The following is a 19,364-nucleotide window of genomic DNA, read 5'->3' as shown; positions in this document are numbered from 1 at the left end:
TGGGACCAGCACGTCTGAGATCCTCACTCCCCTCTCAGTTTCTTCCTATTATTCCCTGACCTTCATCACCACCTCCTACTGCTCTGCTTTGGAGGCCTTTCCTAGTCACTTTCCTCTCGACCCTTAGTTGAGGAGCCTGCTTCTGCAAGAACCTTCTAAGATACCCACTGCCTCTTTAGATGATGAAAAATACGCACGTGCTTGCAGGCATTTATGCTACCTAGAAACCACTTCATGTAACACTGGCAATGTCTGGCAACAATTTTTTTTTTTTTTTTTAGTTTTTTATTTTTAGTAAAAGTAACAAAAGCAGAAGTAGCCACAGGGTTGGGGGTGAGAATTGCTAAGCATTGGGCACAGTGACAGACTTCAATTAGGCCTCTTTGCTTTACCAAAAGGAAAGTATGTCACTTATGTTGTGATAGACCAAAGATGAGTAACTGCATCCAAGTAATGAGAAGTACAGAGGGTTTGGCATATGATCAACTATTGTTCTTAAAATTATATTTATTATTCTGATCAAAATACTTATTGAAGATTTATTGCTCAGCTATCTAGGATATTTCCAATTTTTTGAAAACATGCATAAAATATTTAAAGTAAGATATAAAGAAGGTGATGTGTACATTGCTATTTCTTTCTGCGTGCATAAATTGTATAGCATATTAGAAACTGGATTTGTAATTAAGCAGGTTCAAATGAATCTTCAGAGCTGAAAAGAAAAGGGGAAGGGAGGGAGAGAAGGAGAAGGTTAGCCGAACATTACATTATTTACATTCCAGACCTCACCATCAAATGAGTTTGTAGGACAATCACCTTCTTAAAGGAGGTGAGTTCTGGCTCCACCATTTGGTAACTGCTTGTCTGGGCAGATCACCCATCCCCACCCCCTTCATCAATTCCCCTTTCCTAGAAATAAATATAATACAAGATTTGAGTGAGCTTTTGGCCTCAAGGGCCCTGGATTTCACCGAAAAGCTGGATTTTCTACCACTAGACTCCACCTGACAGAGACACCCACGTTCCCTCTCACGCTCCTCAACTTCCTTCTGACACATCAGTGACGGTGCCTTACATGAAGTTACAACCCTGTCCATTTCTTTCCCTGAGTGTCCGGAAGCCTCCAGAAGGTAAATCTAGTGCCTACCAACTAGAGACTGAAAGGGCTAAGATGTACCCGCAGAGCTCTGTCACTCGGCTCCTCTGGGTGAGGAGCAAGGCCACTGCTGTACAAAGACAGCAAGCTCATCGTCCCAGGCCTTCTCAGCAGAACTGGCAGGGTTAAAACAGAAGGTCGGCAAACCCATGCAGGCTGTGTAACTGACCACCCGCCTGCCTACCTGCCTACCTGCCTACCTGCCTTGCTGCATGCACAAAGGTGCTGTTCTCCCTTTAGAGGGCCAGTGACATGGCTACGTTCCTCCTTCCTGCCAGTCCACAGGATAAAAGAATGTGACCCCAAAGGATCCTTCTGTAGCTGATCAAGCCACCCTAATTAATGTCTTTCATACAGTGATGCTTATCATGTTTGAGCTGTCTATAAACAGCTCCTAGGATAGTGAATCAAACAATTCTCTTCCTGCAGTGCTGGGACCAGGACTCAAGGCCTTATGCACGCTAGGCATGTGCTCTACCGCCAGCTCCACCCCACCCCCAAAGGCCCATTATTTAAAGTCAAGAAACCTACCATCATGATGCTTGATCACATGTCTCGATCTATGAAAAAAGAAAATGGAGACAAAACTTTACTTTTATACTACGACATATTAACAGACATCCAGGGGTTGTAAGCAGTAAGGCAGATAGACTAGGTTGCTGTTGCTAGCCTTGAGTACTTGTTGAGAACTTTCCAGAGATCCACTCCTGTCTACTAGCTTCTTGCCAAGGCCCTGGAACAGTCCAGAATTGTAGGTACCTGAAGGCAGGGGTTACAGACCAAGGCCTGTCCTACCTGGCATGCCCTTTGACACTTAGTATGCACCAGGCTGCCAGGAAAGCTGGAGGAAGCTCAGGAAAGAGGGAAGCAGTCTGGGACAGTGGGTAGGGAACTGCTGGTTCCTGGCCTGCTGTGTAAGTCTCTGCTGGCACCACAGATCAGTCTTTTGGGGGTATTCTCTAACAATCTCAGTATGCAGGTTTTTAAAATAGCAAAGCAGTTTTAAGTCCACACAGATGGAGCGTCCAGAAAGTAAGGAAGAACTTGAGGCTTACCCCAGTAGACGGTCTTGGGCTCGGCCATACTGGCATGCTTAACTCTGCAGGCGTATGTATCAGTCTCAGTGGGGGTGAATTCAGTGTGAGCCAGGATATAGAAAGACCAGTCCTTGCTGAAGGACATATCTGACATCTCTACTTTAGGAATTTTTTTCCCGTTCTTCAGCATTTGGATTTCAATGTGAGGCGGGTGGAACTGTGTTACGTAGCAGTTCAGTATGTTCGGCTTCCCATTCTCCGGTGGGTGGCGTGAGTATACTTGAATTTGAGGGGTTTCTGAGGGCCACAGGGGAAGACAGATGAAAACAGAGCTCAGTCTGCACCGTGCACCATCTTACATTTGTTCCTCTATTTCTCCCTGTTCCATTTCTACTCTGGATAAGTGATCTGCTTCCCCCAAAGTCTACCCACATTTTGAAAACGTAGTATCTTTTCCTCAAAATCCTACGAGTACCTTCTGTTTTCCCTACCTGGCTTTTAGCAGTGTCTTCTGTCAGTGGATTTTTAAGGAGCTTTTATTATTGGAAGCTCTCAAGAACTGTGCCCCTCCCTTCCCTTAATAAATCCCACCAACTTTCCAAACGTCACATCCCATTCTGCACACCCTTCACAGTATCCACATCAAAGCCCGCAGTGCTTGTGCGCTGTGTCAGCCCCTCTCACTTTTCTTTCTTATTTTCATCCCCTTTCGTTTTTGCTTATTGCTCCTCCCTAGACTTCCCAACACATATGTCTGATCCAGTGCTGAGAGCTGAGCAATTACCCCTCAGGTGGCAGGTGTTAGCATTGGCTCCTCCCTAATGAGGTTCCTATGCGAGTCAACCCAGGGTTTCTCTGTTCCAGCCCAGAGTTTGCATTCTGAAACCAAACCTCTGGTTTCATGAACTAGAAAACAAACAAAATTTAAAATACCACAGAAGCTAGGAAAGCTTTAAGCAACTGAGTTGGGATGGGTAAAGGACCAGAGGGAGATGTGAGGACCATGACAATTGAGAATGCACTCTGCTGGAAGTAAGCAGTGTGTGCAAGGGGATATGGGGCTTTCAGATAGCTGAAGTCGCTCAACATGTTGGGAATAGCTACTGCACGCTATAGGGACATGGAAAGAAAATAATGTAAACTCTTTCCATTGTTATTTGTATGTGCACACACACATACACACAGTCAAGTTCCCAAAGGTGTACTTGTGAAGACATTGGATGGCTTTCAGGAGACAGTTTTCTCCTCCTTCTGTCGTGGGTTCTATGAACTCAGGTGGTCAGGTTGCATGGCAGGTACTTTTAGCTGCTGAGCCATACCACTGCCATCTTTGAACTCTGTTTCTGCTTCTCAACCAACATGACAAGGAGTACTACTGTGTAGAATATGCAGATCTGATACCAAGGTATCACTAATGTATATATCTACTTTCTTAAAAAAATTATTGTTTTACTGAGAGAGTATATATGTGTGTGTGTGTGTGTGTGTGTGTGTGTGTGTGTGTGTGCACATGCACGAAACGTAGCTCATGTGTGGATTTAAAAGTCAGTTCTCTCCGTCCACCAAGTGGGATCTGAGATACACTCAGGCTTAGTGGTAAGCGCCTGTACCTGCTGAGCCATTTCACTGGCTCTTTTTGTGTTTTCCCCTTCATTTACTTATATGCTTATTATTTAATTTGAGATACAGTCTGACTGTCTTCCAGGCTGGCCTTGAACGCCTGTCTCAGCCTCCCCAGCTCTGAGGTCACAGCATGACTCAACACACTTGGCTTATAAAACACTTTCTTTTCTTTCTTTCTTTCTTTCTTTGGTTTTTCAAGACAGCGTTTTTCTGTCCTGGATGCACTTTGTAGATCAGGTTGGTCTCAAATTCAGAGATCCACCTGCCTCAGTCTCCTAAATACTGAGATTATAGATGTGCACAACTATGCCCAGCCATAATATACTCCCAGATACACATCTATTCAGTGTGCACGGTCTCTGAAGAGCAGCCTCTTATTCACCCATGGAAGGCAGTAGGGAGAGGAAAACCTGAAAACTGTGGCCAGCTAGAATGAAGGTCTCAGTAAAGCTTTGAATTCTTTTTGTCCCCATAAATTTAAATTAGCATAAACCACATTTTTCCTTGCATTTGAGGTTTTGGAAACAAGAACATGCTAAATGCCACAGGTTCATCATGCCTGGAATTCTCTGGACAAGAACCATCCCTTCCACAATTAAGTCCAGTGTTGGGTCAGGTTTAAATCTGGTCTCTGCCATATTTCTACCTCCACGACTTTGGTAGTTACTAGTTATCCTCACGAGTCTTGGTCACCACACTGAAATAATCCTCACTCCAGAGTTCATAACCACCTTGACTTAAGGCAAAGTCTTAGTTGTCTCAAAACTGAAAGCAGAGGCTCTATCGCGGAAAGAACCAGGCAGTGTGCCAAAAAGGAAGCGCTGTGTGAGGTACCAAGGGTCCAAGGCATCTCAGACTGCTTCACAGACCATGACCCAGGAAGGCCTAGACACTTCTAGAAACAAATGGCGGTTACAGTCCAAAGGCCTGGGCATTGATCGGCCTCAATTCCAGCTCCGACTGCCATTAGTCTATCGTGTGAATAAGTTACTTTAAATCTCGATGCCTCCTCTAGTTCCCTGTCTTAATACACGGGGAACCATAACATTTACATTGTAGACGTACTTTCAAACTTAAGAAGCTCACAAGGTCCTCAGCATTGCAATAAGCCTCATACCCAGAGACCTTTATTTATTTTTTCGAGACAGGGTTTCTTTGTGTAACCCTGGCTGTCCTGGAACTCACTCTGTAGACCAGGCTGGCCTCGAATTCAGAAATCCGCCTACCTCTGCCTCCCAAGTGCTGGCATGAAAGGCGTGAGCCACCACTGCCCGGCGACCTTTAAGGTTATTACTAGATACAAAGTTAATGATCAGAAAGCTTTGGAAACATCGCAGAGTCTGGGACCCAAGCCCATTTTCTCTCGACTTCGGTTGGATCGAGCCTCTCTGCGAGTGCAAATGAAGCTGCGCAGCGGCGGTCTGACTTCCCGTGGTCGGGGCTCAGCTTCCGCGTGCCCATAGCCCTCCACCCTGCACTTTCCAGGCAGCCCCACCCTCCTTTTGCGCTCAGGGAGTCTAGGGGCTCCCGCCAGCAGAGGAGAAAAAGAGAAGCCTTCCCCATCTTCAGCGCTGACCGTCAGCACACTCGCAAACAGGCGCATCCACCCTGTAGCCTCAAAGCTGTAAGCAGCGGGACGCCCACTCCTTTCCCGAGAGACGCAGCCCTGGCCAATCCCGTCGGGAAGGAGAACTAAGGAGAACTAAAAATTTAATGCCAAGAGAGGGGAAAGAGGCACTCACTCTGGATAGCATACAGGCCGGTCAGTGAGACAAGCACCAGAAAGACCAGGGTCACCGAGCGAGCCATGCTGACGACTGAAGCGACCGCGACTGAAGCGCCGAGTAGCAGCCACTGAAATGAGAGCCAGCCAGGGCGCGCGCTCTTATATAGTTCCTGAACTCACAGCCAATCCGGACTCAGATCCGGAGGTCGTCACCAGTCTCCTAGCTGTTGATGCTGAACTAGGTTACAAAGGGACTTTCCCATTTTCAGTTTCATGTTCTTATAAAGTCCCGTGATATTTCAAACAGCCTGGGCTGGACCCTTGGTGCCCTACTATCTAGGGTGTGCTCTTGAGTTTGGTGTATCTGGTCGTTCAGCCTGGGACCGCCTTCATTTATTCAATTGCTGACAATATCCCACTCAGAAAAGGACTTAGGACCTGAAGTTTGCATTCTTGAAAACTAAAGCCAGGACAATTAAGAGCATTAACTGGCAGAACTCAACCCTTAGTTTATAATCTCAGCCCAGAAATACAAAGGCAGTTTCAGGATTCCGTGTGTAAAAAGACCCTCCTGTCCTAAAGGCAACTGAGAGGATTTCTGACCTTGCTTCTAGCAGGTTTCTCCTTTTAGAGCTTTGGATGGAGAACTTAATCGGGTACCCTTGAAAAATTTAGGTAATTTTCTTTGTTCTGTCCATGGGTTTTGGGGAAGGACAATGGCTTAGCTGGGTTTCCTGTCCATTCTCTTAGTAGTACTTTCTTAGAACAGGGCCATTGGTAAACTAAGTGACCAAGTGAAGTGAATCCCCGAATAAATTATTTTTTCTGGATGAGGAGATAAACCTTGAGATGCATTCCCTTGGGGTTTCTGCTTATCGGCTCGGAAGACAAAGGCTGCCATAGTTTTACTCAGAATGTATATTACATCAGCGGTGGACCCAGTAGAGAAGTTAAACCCCTGGCCAAAAGCCAGGACAGAGGCAGGCTGTGAGCACAGGGAGACACCACCGCAAGCAGCTCGAGTGAGGAAGGGTAGGAAGAGGGCATGGGGCATCAGGACATGGAGAAATGGCCATGCTTGCAGTTGAAGTGGCTTTGGCCTTGGCTTCCCCAAGGAGAACAACATAACTTCTGGATTTCTTGAACATATTTTTAAAAACCTTTAACAATCTCTAGTGTGGAGGCTGTGTCTAAACTAGAAAAAAATAAAATAGTCTCCACGGACATTAATGAGATAATAAACAGAGACCCAATCCTACAGTGTCTACCCAGCATATAGTATTTTGATCCAGTAATGTTTAAGAATCATAATCATTTATGTTATTTTGCTATCCCTTTTTGTAACTGAAATATAAGAATAATTTTTATGTATAAAGGTGTGAGTTAAGATACTTCATCTAATTAAAAAGAAAAACTCATTTAATACATTAAAGACCTGAAATGTTAATATTAAATTATACTAAACACTGTGTTGAACTGTACTAGGAAATGCTTTAAGAAAATAGAACATTATATGGCTGTTTTGTTTTGTTTTGTTTCTGATTTACTATGTCACAGAAAATAACACTTAATTTAAGTTCATTAAAGATAGAGTCTATTCTGGTCACTTATAAAACCAACTTTAAAACCAGTAAGAAATAAGTCATCGTGGGGAAACTGAGAGGAGGCACACATTCCAGTGCCTGGCACTGGGGAAGCTGAGAGAAGGATTGCTTCAGACCAGAAGGTCCAGGCCAGTCTGGACAGTTCCATAAGGCCTTGTCTCAAATAAGAGCCAGAGGCGAAGAAGTACTTTCAGCTTTCTGGATGTGGAGATTTCTGTGTTTTCTTGGACTTCCATTTATGACTTATGTGGGTAATGAAAACGAAAGGAAAACTATTTATTGTTTAACTGGCAAGAGTGCTGGTGAGACTGACGCCAAGCCTGACAGCCAGAATTCAGTCCCCTGAACCCACATAGTGAAAGGAGAGAACCAACGTCTGCCAAGTTGACCTTTGACAACTTCACACACACACTTACACACAGGTACACACACACACACACATGCACTCAGGCATACACAGTCAACAAATAAATAAATTTAAAAAGAAAAGACAAAAGCCCTGTGTGTCTAAGGGGACCAACTTTGGCAATCTACAAATATGACAATTTAATACTATTGTCTCTCAAGGGAATAATTAACTGGTAAACAGTGGCTTCTTTTCTTTTTCTTTTTTTTTTCTTTTTTCTTTTTTTGCCTATATGATTGACTAAAAAGGTTTTTTGCTGTCAACACTTCAAAATAGTAAATACTGGTAAAAATTCTTTCAGAAGAACTAGAATTTTATGCTCTCCTGGTACCAATGTAAATGATATAAAAATTTTGAAAAACGATATAATAGTTTTATTTAAAGCAAAATGTTTACGGCTAGTGAGATGGACCAGTGGTTAACAGCACTTGTTGCTCTTGCAGAAGATTGGGGTTCAATTTCTAGCATTCATATAGTAGCTCAAACCATCTGTAACCCCAGCTTCAGAAGATCCACAGGTGTGTACATGGGGTCTGTACATACAAGTAGCCAACATGTTCATACAAATAAAGCAAAATAAGTAAGTCTAAAAAAGTATTTTTAATTAAACACAATAGACCATTAGATCTATTCTCTGTGCTCAGTGTTCCCTGCAGAGAAAACAAATGCATATTTTATACAATGTCTTGTACATGGATGCTCACAGCAGCTTTGTTTTTAAACGCTGTAAGCTAGAAATAATCCAAACAGGTGAATGGCTGCACTCATTGTGAGGGAGACCTGTCTGCGGAATACGGTCAAGAGCAAACAAGAAATCAACTAGTGGTACAAGAACATGGATCTAATAACGATTGCTGCAGAAGTCACACAAAAGAATATGCTCTGTATGACTCTGTTTACATAGAACTTACAAAAGATACATTCATCTGTAGTGGCGGAAAGCAGGTGAGTGGTTTCCAGGGCACGGAAGGAAGGAGCATCAGAAATAGAAGGAATTGTTGGGGTGAACACTATTAGTTATTTAGAGTTCAATGGCACTTTAATAGATGTATGTGCTCATATATTATTATTCACTATGTACTTTAATACATCTATGGTATATTAGTTAGGTATTTTTGTTTATAGATAAGAAAATTGAAAAACTGGAATGGTACATACGTAGGGGGAAGAAGTTCTGCAAAATTGGGATAGTCTCATATATGCTCATCGAATTTGCTTATTTCCATTTAATAAAGTTAAATAGTTTCCATGTTGTTCTGTTATCTGTAAAGTGGTCGGAGCTTGCCTCTGCTCAGGCAAAGGCAAGGAATAGCATTTCCAGGGTTGGTAATCCCAGGTCACTGAATGTCAAAGAGACATGCACTTCCAAGCTCTGAGAGCTAAAGACTTATGTCTTATGGCTCTAGAAGTATGAGGCTGAGGTTGAAAGCTTAATGCTCTGAGTTTTGATTGTCAAAGGCTGTTGTATTTAGCATCTAAAGAAACCCTTGGTTTGCAACAGCAGCAGCCCCCAGCAGCCCCCAGAAAGCATGCTAGGGTTCTTAAGTCTTTGATGTGAGGAGCCTCAATCATTAAGGCTTGCCTAGAACTCTTTTCCAGTGACCAGGGCTCCCAGCCCCTCATCTTAGCAACTCAGTTTTCTCCTTCTCCATGTTTCCTTCTACTTTGTCATTTCTGCCTGCTGCTCTCTGGGACTCTTTAGTACCTCCTCCCTACGGCCACATCACCATTACCACTGTCTTCACTCCATAGCTGTCTGGGTTGCTTTCATGTCATCTTGACACAAGCTAGAGTTATTTGGGAAGAGGAACTTCAACTGAGAAAATGCTACAACAGATTGCCTACAGGCAAGTGCGAAGATCTTTTTCTTGGCTGATGACAGATTTGGTTGGGTTCAGCTCAGGCCAGGGAGTCAGTGTGTCACCCAAGGCAGGTTGTTATATAAGAAAGCAAGCTGGGCTAGCCATGAGAAGCAAAGTAGGAAAGCTACAATCCTCCATGACTTCTGCTTCAGTTTCTGCTTTGAGTTCCTGATGATACACTGTTACCTGGGAGTATACAATGAAATGAACCCTTTCTTCCCCCCATAGTCTTTATCTCAGCAGTAGTAATCTAATTAAGACAATGTTACCAGCTCAACCTGCTCTGCCCACAAAAAGACCTCATCAAAAAGGTAAGAAAAGACCATTCAGAAGAAGTCTTCTATTAAGGCCACTAACACCAGGGAGCAACACAAGAAAGTGTCTTCTGGCCTACTGAAAAAGTGAGCTGAACCACCTGATTGTATGTCTAAGAGGGTTGTGATTTGCAAATGAAGCATTTATACCAACCATAGCACAACTAGCTTTCAGTTCCACCAATCAGAGGCCTCACACAGGGACATAAGTGTGCTCACCGGTCTCATTGCACCAATTGCTGCCTTCTTACTGAGTTACCTAAATTCCTTCCCTCTGCTCTGGATTGAGAAAAGCTACAGTATTGCTTAAAGCTTACTAAGGTTTCTATTCTCTGGCTGGCTTCTGCCTGGCGTACATTATCTGAAATAGCCACAACTGGAGCAAAGCCTTCCAAAACAGAAGTTTCATCTTTGGCGCTGTTCTCATTGGAGTCCTTCCTGTGAATGCTCTCAAAACAATTCTAAGGTGTCCAAAACAGCTGGGCTAGCTCCAACCAGTTGCCAGCTACTCAGCAGATAGCTTTCTGTGCCAAGCAGCCAGGTATAAGGGAGAGAGGTGTGACAAATGTCAGCTGAAGAATGAAACCAGGTGTGGTGGCTACCTTGGGTGTTAACTTGACATCTGGAATTAACTAAAACCCAAGAGGCGACTACATCTTTGAGGGACTTTTTCTTATTTGAATCACTTTTTCAATCTGGATTTTTTTTTTTTGAGACAAGCTGTCTTTCTGTGTAGTCTTGGCTGTCTTAGAACTCTCTGTAGACCAGGCTGGCCTCAAACTCAAAGATCCACCTGCCCCTGCCCCCTACCCCTCAACTTCTGGGATTAAAAGCATGTAGCACCACCATTGATCAGCTTAAATCTGTATCTTTTGTGTGTGTGTGTGTGTGTGTGTGTGTGTGTGTGTGTGTGTGAATTAATTTTTTATTAGGTATTTTCCTCATTTACATTTCCAATGCTATCCAAAAAGTCCCCAATACACCCCCCCCCCCACTCCCCTACCCACCCACTCCCACTTTTTGGCCCTGGCGTTCCCCTGTACTGGGGCATATAAAATTTGCAAGTCCAATGAGCCTCTCTTTCCAGTGATGGCCGACTAGGCCATCTTTTGATACATATGCAGCTAGAGTCAAGAGCTCCGGGGTACTGGTTAGTTCATAATGTTGTTCCACCTATAGGGTTGCAGATCCCTTTAGCTCCTTGGGTACTTTCTCTAGCTCCTCCATTGGGGGCCCTGTGATCCATCCAATAGCTGACTGTGAGCATCCACTTCTGTGTTTGCTAGGCCCTGGCATTGTCTCACAAGAGACAGCTATATCTGGGTCCTTTCAGCAAAATCTTGCTGGTGTATGCAATGGTGTCAGCGTTTGGAAGCTGATTATGGGATGGATCCCTGGATATGGCAGTCTTTAGATGGTCCATCCTTTCGTCACAGCTCCAAACTTTATCTCTGTAACTCTTTCCATGGGTGTTTTGTTCCCAATTCTAAGAAGGGGCTCAGTGTCCACACTTTGGTCTTCATTCTTCTTGAGTTTCATGCGTTTAACAAATTGTATCTTATATCTTGGGAATCTGTATCTTTTAAAGTGGGAAGATCTGATCTCAGCCAGCACCAGACACACACCTGGTATGCACACATACATGCAGGCAAAACATTCATAGACCTAAACTAAATAAATCTAAATTGTTTTTTAATCAGGGAACTATTTTGTGACACTAGTCAGTAGGGAAACACTGCCACAGAAGCCCAATCAGGGGGATGCAATTGGCCTTGTAAAGACAAAGAAAGAAGCCATGAAACAAGAGATGTGGCAAGCCTGAGGAATGGGGGAAAGTCGGGAACAGATGCCCCTAGAGTCTCCAGAGAGCACTGCTGCTCACAAGACACCTTGGTTTTGGCTCCATGTGTCTTGGGCTGGACTTCTGGTCTCCAGAAGTATAATGAATTGTGAGTTTGTAGAATAGAAAGCTAACCCAGCCCCTCCTTTCCAGAAGCATACATGTTAGGACCTAGTTACCAAGAACTTAGTTCAACATGAATGTTTGCCTTTCCAAAGTCTAGTTTGCCTTTTGACCAAGCAGGCTCTGGCTTTGAAGGTCATTTTGGATACTCTCTGTTGGAAGCAGTGAATCACCTGCTTCATACCTGAGGGGGCTGGGGTGAAATTTTTTGTTAGAAGCTTGGGTCCTCCCCTTCTCCTACCACTCTCGTCTGAGCTGGTTCGGCTCTGGTGTTGTGAGCCCAGCACGAGAAAGACCCGCCCTGGTGATGTGCCTTATGTAACATTATTTCAGAGACATAACATTCCAAACGTTACAGCGTCAAGAGGCGGCTGAGGGTTATGAGAGGGTCCTCTAGACCAGGACAAAGGTTTCCACAGCTTTGGCTTTTTTCTTCTTAGTCTGTATCAAATATTTCCATAATCTGTCCCAACTTGTTCATCTGATGTCAGTGCCCACAGCAACCATTCAGTTATTCAACAGTTCCTTACTGGGTGCTGCTACCTGCGAGGCACTGGGGAAATTTTCCCCAGAGGAGCTCTGGGACTGTAGTTTATAGATCTGTAAATAGGTCTCGATACTAGGACAGCAACTAATTCTACTGGGAGGGAGTAAGGAGGAGCCAGCTGAGGACCTGTGAACCAAGGGAGAGAGTGTGAACTTTTGCCTTTGGACTGTGATGCAGTACCTACAGAGGAGCACAGGTAGAATTTTTTTTATTATTATTATTTTTAAGATTAGGTTTTTCTAATATATAGCCCTGTTCTGGGACTTATTCTGTAGACTAGGCTGCCCTCAAACTCACAGAGATCCACTTGTCTCTGCCTCCCAAGTGTTGAGATTAAAGGCGTGCACCACCATGGATTTCTTATTTGTTTTGTTTTCTTTTTTTAAAGATTTATTTATTTCTATAAGTAAGTACACTGTAGCTGTCTTCAGACACCCCAGAAGAGGGCATCAGATCTCATTACAGATGGTTGTGAGCCATCATGTGTGTACTGGCTAGTTTTGTGTCAACTTGACACAGCTGGAGTTACCACAGAGAAAGGAGCTTCAGTTGAGGAAATGCCTCCATGAGATACAACTGTAAGGCATTTTCTCAATTAGTGATCAAGGGGGAAGGGCCCCTTGTGGGTGGGACCATCTCTGGGCTGGCAGTCTTGGATTCTATAAGAGAGCAGGCTGAGCAAGCCAGAGGAAGCAAGCCAGTAAGGAACATCCCTCCATGGCCTCTGCATCAGCTCCTGCTTCCTGACCTGCCTGAGTTCCAGTCCTGACTTCCTTTGGTGATGAACAGCAGCATGGAAGTGTAAGCCGAATAAACCCTTTCCTCCCCAGCTTGCTTCTTGGTCATGTTGTTTGTGCAGGAATAGAGACCCTGACTAAGACAATGTGGTTGCTGGGATTTGAACTTGTGACCTTCAGAGGAGCAGTCAGCGCTCTTAACCGCTGAGCCATCTCTCCAGCCTTGTTTTGTTTTCAAAAACCACTGTTGGTCTTTGACATTTTTTTCTTTGGGGTGTTGGTAGTCAGACTCAGGGCCCCATGTGTGCTAGCTCTACCACTAAGCCACATCTTTACACCACTTTCTCTAATTATAAAACTCACAGCCATAAGACATGTGTATCCATAACATGGATACATGTTAACAAAAATCTAATCCTCTTGCATATATTTCTCTGCAAAGTAGTTTTTATGTAACCATATGTTATGGATACTATATTTGTTTCTATTACAGTATACATATGTACTATATTTTCATATTTTCATACTATTTTATTATATGAATACACCATACTTTTTTTTTTGCAAAGATGGGTTCTCACTATGGAAGGCCATGGGTGCTCAGTCTTCCTGCTTGAGCCACCTGAGTGCTGGGATTATGGCCTTCAACACCACACACAGTTCATACCATGCTTTTCACTCAGCCCTTCATCAGGGGCATTCCCAGTTTCTCCTTATTATAGCCCATCCTATGGACCATGAAGCTATCTTCCAGGGACTTTACATTGAGATATGTCTCCCACCTTATACTAGGAGATCTACTTATCTCCCTACATCTTTCCCTGAGATGGTTATTGCCATTGAAAATTGTCTTATTTTCAATTTTTAAAGATGATTGGAGCTGGGCATGGTGGCACACGCCTTTAATCCCAGCACTCGGGAGGCAGAGGCAGGTGGATTTCTGAGTTCGAGGCCAGGCTGGTCTACAAAGTGAGTTCCAGGACAGCCAGGGCTACACAGAGAAACCCTGTCTGGAAAAAAAAAAAAAAAACCACACACACACACACACACACACACAAGATGATTGAGTTGAGCAGCTTCTATATACTCTTTGCATTTCTGTTTGTGAATTCCCTTTCTATGGTACTATTAGCCAAAATCCTTGCTCACTAGAAATGGACACTGGAGTGGAGGGGGGGGGGGGAGCCGGGGAGGGGGAGAGGGAGAGGGAGAGGAAGAGGGAGAGAGAAAGGCATATAGTACAGACTAGCTTTGAACTGATCTTCAAGCCTTCACCTTCCACCTTCCGGGTACAGGCTGTGCATGCCCACATTTGGCTCAAATGACTTTTTTTGTTTTTTGTTTTTTGTTTTTTTGTTTTTTTGTTTTTTTTTTTTGTTTGGTTTTTTTTTTTTTTTTTTGTTTTTTTTTTGTTTTTTTGAGACAGTCTTTCTCTGTATAGCCCTGGCTGTCCTGGAACTCACTTTGTAGACCAAGCTGGCCTCGAAATCTGCCTGCCTCTGCCTCCCAAGTGCTGGGATTAAAGGCATGAGACACCACCGCCCAGCTTTTTTTTGTATTTTTGAGACATGGTCTCACTATGTAACTTTGGCTGGCCTAAAACTTGCTATGTAGATCAAACTGACTTGAAATTTACAGAGACCCACCTGCCTCTGCCTCCCCAGTGCTGGGATTAAAGGCAAGCACTACCACACCCAGCAAGGCACTTATAACACAAAGTTAGCTTATTTAGAGAATATTTGTAATGACAAGAGACAGGGTGGAATACATAAGAGCACTTTCCTTTTCTGTAGTTTAAAGACACACTTGTTCTCTGCATCTTAACACACTCACTGTTAATGGATTTTCTGCTCTGAGTTAACCACCCCAAGTCCTGATGCCCCTGAGACAGTGGAAACTCTGGGAGTGTGCTTGATATTTCAAGAAGTTCCAAAGCTCAAACATCTACAGAATGAGAGGAGAGCTGGAGGGACAAGAGCAAGACAGGCACAGACATCCCAAGTCTCAGAAATGTTGCCAGCCACATAGCCAGGGCAAGAGCAAACTCTAGACCTGATCAGCTGCCTCTGGGGCCCCACCCACCTTCTCTCTGTGGACTCTGTTGTCTTGAGATAAGAGACAGGACGTTTTTAAGGTACTAATGTACTGCCCTCTCAGACTGCAGATTCGGAACAAAGCCTGAGTTACAGATTTAAGTCTCGCCTCTGCCCACTGACTTCTGTGGTATCAGATGTCATCAGCACCAGTCTTCAGGTTCCTCACTTCTGTGAGGGCCCTGGGACTCCCCAGTAGTCACTGAGTTAGAGTTCTGATCAGTACCTGGACTTGGGGTTTCTGGAGTTCTAGGTTGTGAAGTTAGCCAGTGACTTCCTTTGGGGACTTTCCCTTCCTATACTCTCTGACACTTGACATGGTTTTCTCCGGACAAGCTGAATTATGACAATTTCTAGTTGGTTCTTTGGGTAAGACTTCTCTGGCTTCCGGTTTAAAAGCCTTTTCTGTTCTGTCCTCTTCCCTGGCTTATGGCCTGTGTGGCCCCAATATAAAAACCCCTTTCTGTACTCTGACCATTATGGTTATGCTTCAACTAAAACGAAGACAACTCCTCCTCCTCTTCAGGGGAGCACATTACATTCCTTTTGTGCCAAACAGTCAGGAAATACGGGACTAACAAACAAAAAAGAGTGTTGTTTCTCTCCCTCACCTCACATATGTACGTCTGTGTAGTTGACTGTGTGTGTGCAAATAGATACACATACACTTGAGTGTACCCACTAGAGAGTTCTGAGGCTGGGGTAAGATACCTCCATCAGGTCTGTCTCCACATCATGTATCCAGGCAGGATCTCTTGTAGAGCCTAGAACTCATCAATTCCAGCTGAGACTAACCACCCAGTGTGGTAAATTCTAGCACTTGATGAAATGTAACATTTTATACCTCTCAGGCTTTTGTGAAACAAAGAAAACACACGGAAAAGAGTCTTTGTTAAAATCCAAGCAACAATAAAGTTTGCCTAAAACTTGAAACAGATAAGAAATGTATAGCTTAACAATGGGTAGACAGATAACCTTAATTATAGTGTGTCCTGAATGTTCTTGGATCCCACTTGAATTCTGTTGCTACTATTTCAGACAGAAATGTTTCAGGGATATTCATACCAAATTGTAACTGATGTGTAGAGTGTGCATAACCATGTACCATAGAATTCCCTCACTAGTAATAAACAATGCTGACAATCAGCTGAGGGCACAGTGGCAGGATGACACCTTTCTAATAATACAGAGCTTATAGATATAAGGACCAGGGGACAGGAAGAACTAAATATGGGCATGTTCTGTATTATAGAGACTCAATTGTACTCCATATTGAAAAAGTTATCTGTACATACATACATGTTATTTCTAGGTTAGCATCTACACACTATTAACAGTTTGTTCTGAGATAACCACTTCTGAATCCAAATGTCCCTGGAGAACAAGGTTGCTACCAGCCAAAAAGATAACTATAGACTCACATTTCAAATAGTTTCTGACCCCAACATCCACAGAATGAGGAAAGAGCACAAGGGATGTGGCTGACTGCCTGACCAAGGCAAGACATAGCTCTACACATAATCAATTGCCTCTATCCCCCCCCCCATCATCCACCTTCTCCCTGTATACTCTGATAGCTCAAGGTGAAAGCCACGCCTTTATATTGCTGTGATAAAGCACCACGACCAAGGCAACTTAGAATACATTTAATTGGACTTATGGTTTTAGAGGGTTAGAGTCCATGATGACCGAAAGATGGAGTGACTGCATGGAGATAGGAACAGCTGGAAGCTCACACCATGAGCAAGAAACATAAAGCCAAGTAGTACTCCATTGTGTAAATGTACCACATTTTTCTGTATCCATTCCTCTTTTGAGGAACATCTGGGTTCTTTCCAGCTTCTGACTATTATAAATAAGGCTGCTATGAACATAGTGGAACATGTGTCCTTATTTCATGTTGGAGCATCTTCTGGGTATATGCCCAGGAGTGGAATAGCTGGGTCCTCGGGTAGTACTATATCCAGTTTTCTGAGGAACTGCCAGACTGATTTCCAGAGTGGTTGTACCAGCTTGCAATCCCACCAGCAATGACACATCTGCCAGCATCTGCTGTCACCTGAGTTTTTGATCTTAGCTATTCTGACTGGTGTGAGGTGGAATCTCAGGGTTGTTTTGATTTGCATTTCCCTGATAACTAAAGATGTTGAACATTTCTTTAGGTGTTTCTTAGCCATTCCAGTTTCCTCACTTGAGAATTCTCTGTTTAGCTTTGTTCCCTATTTTTTAATAGGGTTATTTGGTTCTCTGGAATCTAACTTCTTGAGTTCTTTGTATATATTGGATATAAACCCTCTATCAGATCTTTTCCCAATCTGTTGGTTGCCATTTCATCCTATTGACAGTGTCCTTTGCCTTACAAAGCTTTGCAATTTTATGAGGTCCCACTTGTCAGTTCTTGATCTTAGAGCATAAGCCATTGGTGTTCTGTTCAAGAACTTTTCTCCTGTGCCCATGTGTTCAAGACTTTTCCATACTTTCTTTTCTATTAGATTCAGTGTATCTGGTTTTATATGGAGGTCCTTGATCTACTTGGAGTTGAGCTTTGTACAGGGAATGGATCAATTTGCATTCTTCTACATGGTGACTGCCAGTTGAACCAGCATCATTTACACAATGGAATACAACTTAACTATTAAAAATGACTTCATGAAATTCGAAAGCAAATGGATGGAAATTGAGAATATCATCCTGAGTGAGGTGACTCAGTCACAAGGGAACAAACACAGTATGTACTCACTGATAAGTGGATATTAGCCCAAAAGTTCAGAATACCTAAAATTTAATTCACAAACTATATGAAGCCTAAGAAGAAGGAAGACCAACATGTGGATCCTTCAGTGCTTTTTAGAAGGGTGAACAAAATACAGGAGGAAATATGGAGAGACAAAGTGTGGAGCAGAAGCTGAAGGAAAGGCCATCCAGAGATTGCTCCAGCTAGGGATCCATCCCATATACAGTCATCAAACCTGGACATTATGGTGGATGCTGGGAAGTGCTTGCTGATGGAAGCCTGATATGGCTGTCTCCTGAGAGGCTCTGACAGAGCCTAACAAATACAGAGGAGGAAGCTTTCAGCCAACCACTGGACTGAGCTCGGGGGTTCCCGATGGAGGAGATGGAGAAGGGACTGAAGGAGCTGAGAGGGTTTGCAGCCCCATGGAGGAAGCAACAGTGTCAACAGGCCAGACACCCCCAGAGCTCCTGGGGACTGGACCGTCAACCAAAGAGTACACATGGAGCGACCCATGGCACTGGATGCATATGTGGCAGAGGATGGCCTTGTTAGACATCAGTGGGAAGAGAAGCTATTGGGCCTGAGGGTGTTCAATGACCCAGTGTAGGAGAATGCCAGAGGATGAGAGTGGGTGGGTAGGGGAGCATCCTCATAGAGGCAGGGGGAGGAGGGATGGGATAGGGGGTTTCTGAAGGGGAGAACTAGAAAGGGGGAAACATTTGAAACATAAAGAAAATACCCAATAAAAAAAAAGGAAAAAGAAAGAAAGAAAGGGATGGACCATCTAGTGATTGCCATATCCAGAGATCCATCCCATGATCAGCTTCCAAACGCTGACACCATTGCATACACTAGCAAGATTTTGCTGAAAGGACCCAGATATAGTTGTCTCTTGTGAGACTATGCCAGGGCCTAGCAAACACAGAAGTGGATGCTCACAGTCAGCTATTGAATGGACCACAGGGCCCCCAATGGAGGAACTAGAGAAAGCACCCAAGGAACTAAAGGGAACTGCAGTATGAACTAAGCAGTACCCCGGAGCTCTTGTCTCTAGCTGCATATGTATCAAAAGGTGGCCTAGTCGGCCATCACTGCAAAGAGAGGCCAATTGGACTTGCAAACTTTATATGCCCCAGTACAGGGGAACGCCAGGGCCAAAAAGGGGGAGTGGGTGGGTAGGGGAGTGGGGGTGGGTATGGGGGACTTTTGGTATAGCATTGGAAATGTAAATGAGCTAAATACCTAATAAAATATGGAAAAAAAGAAAGGAAGAAAGAAAGAAAGATAAAATCACTGGGAATGACACAAGTATTTTGAAAGTTCAAAGCCTGCCTCAGTGACATACTTTGTGGGCATCTCTGCAACCTTCTTAGACAGTGGTGAGACAAACTTTAGGAGACAAGAAGGCAGTTCAGCTCAGCCCAACTCAGTATCAGGTGATGGTTCAAACTTTGGAAGTCTGACCCTCAGTTGTTGACTTAGGCATATCTAAGCACAGAGCAATTTAGTAAAGTTCACAACAGTATGTATGCAAAATCTCCTTGAATAAAGTACAAATT

General features: G+C 43.7%; 2 protein-coding genes across 2 annotated transcripts in view; one reads left to right on the top strand and one right to left on the bottom strand.

Moving 5' to 3' along the window:
• Window positions 1–19,364, top strand: part of Patl2 (protein associated with topoisomerase II homolog 2 (yeast)) — a 66,082-nt gene that overhangs the window by 32,827 nt on the left and 13,891 nt on the right. The gene's annotated exons all lie outside the window — the stretch shown is intronic.
• B2m (beta-2 microglobulin) lies at window positions 281–5,676 on the bottom strand. The gene is made up of 4 exons (NM_009735.3): window positions 5,559–5,676; window positions 2,212–2,490; window positions 1,688–1,716; window positions 281–712 (listed from the first exon to the last, which is right to left on the bottom strand). The coding sequence occupies exons 1-3, from the start codon at window positions 5,623–5,625 to the stop codon at window positions 1,703–1,705; spliced, it is 360 nt and encodes a 119-aa protein (NP_033865.2). The 5' UTR covers window positions 5,626–5,676; the 3' UTR covers window positions 281–712; window positions 1,688–1,702.

This window comes from Mus musculus, chromosome 2 (assembly GCF_000001635.26).
Source record: "Mus musculus strain C57BL/6J chromosome 2, GRCm38.p6 C57BL/6J".
Taxonomy (NCBI): Eukaryota; Metazoa; Chordata; class Mammalia; order Rodentia; family Muridae; genus Mus; species Mus musculus.
Note: the sequence above shows the minus strand (reverse complement) of the source record. Positions and strands in the feature narration are given on the sequence as shown.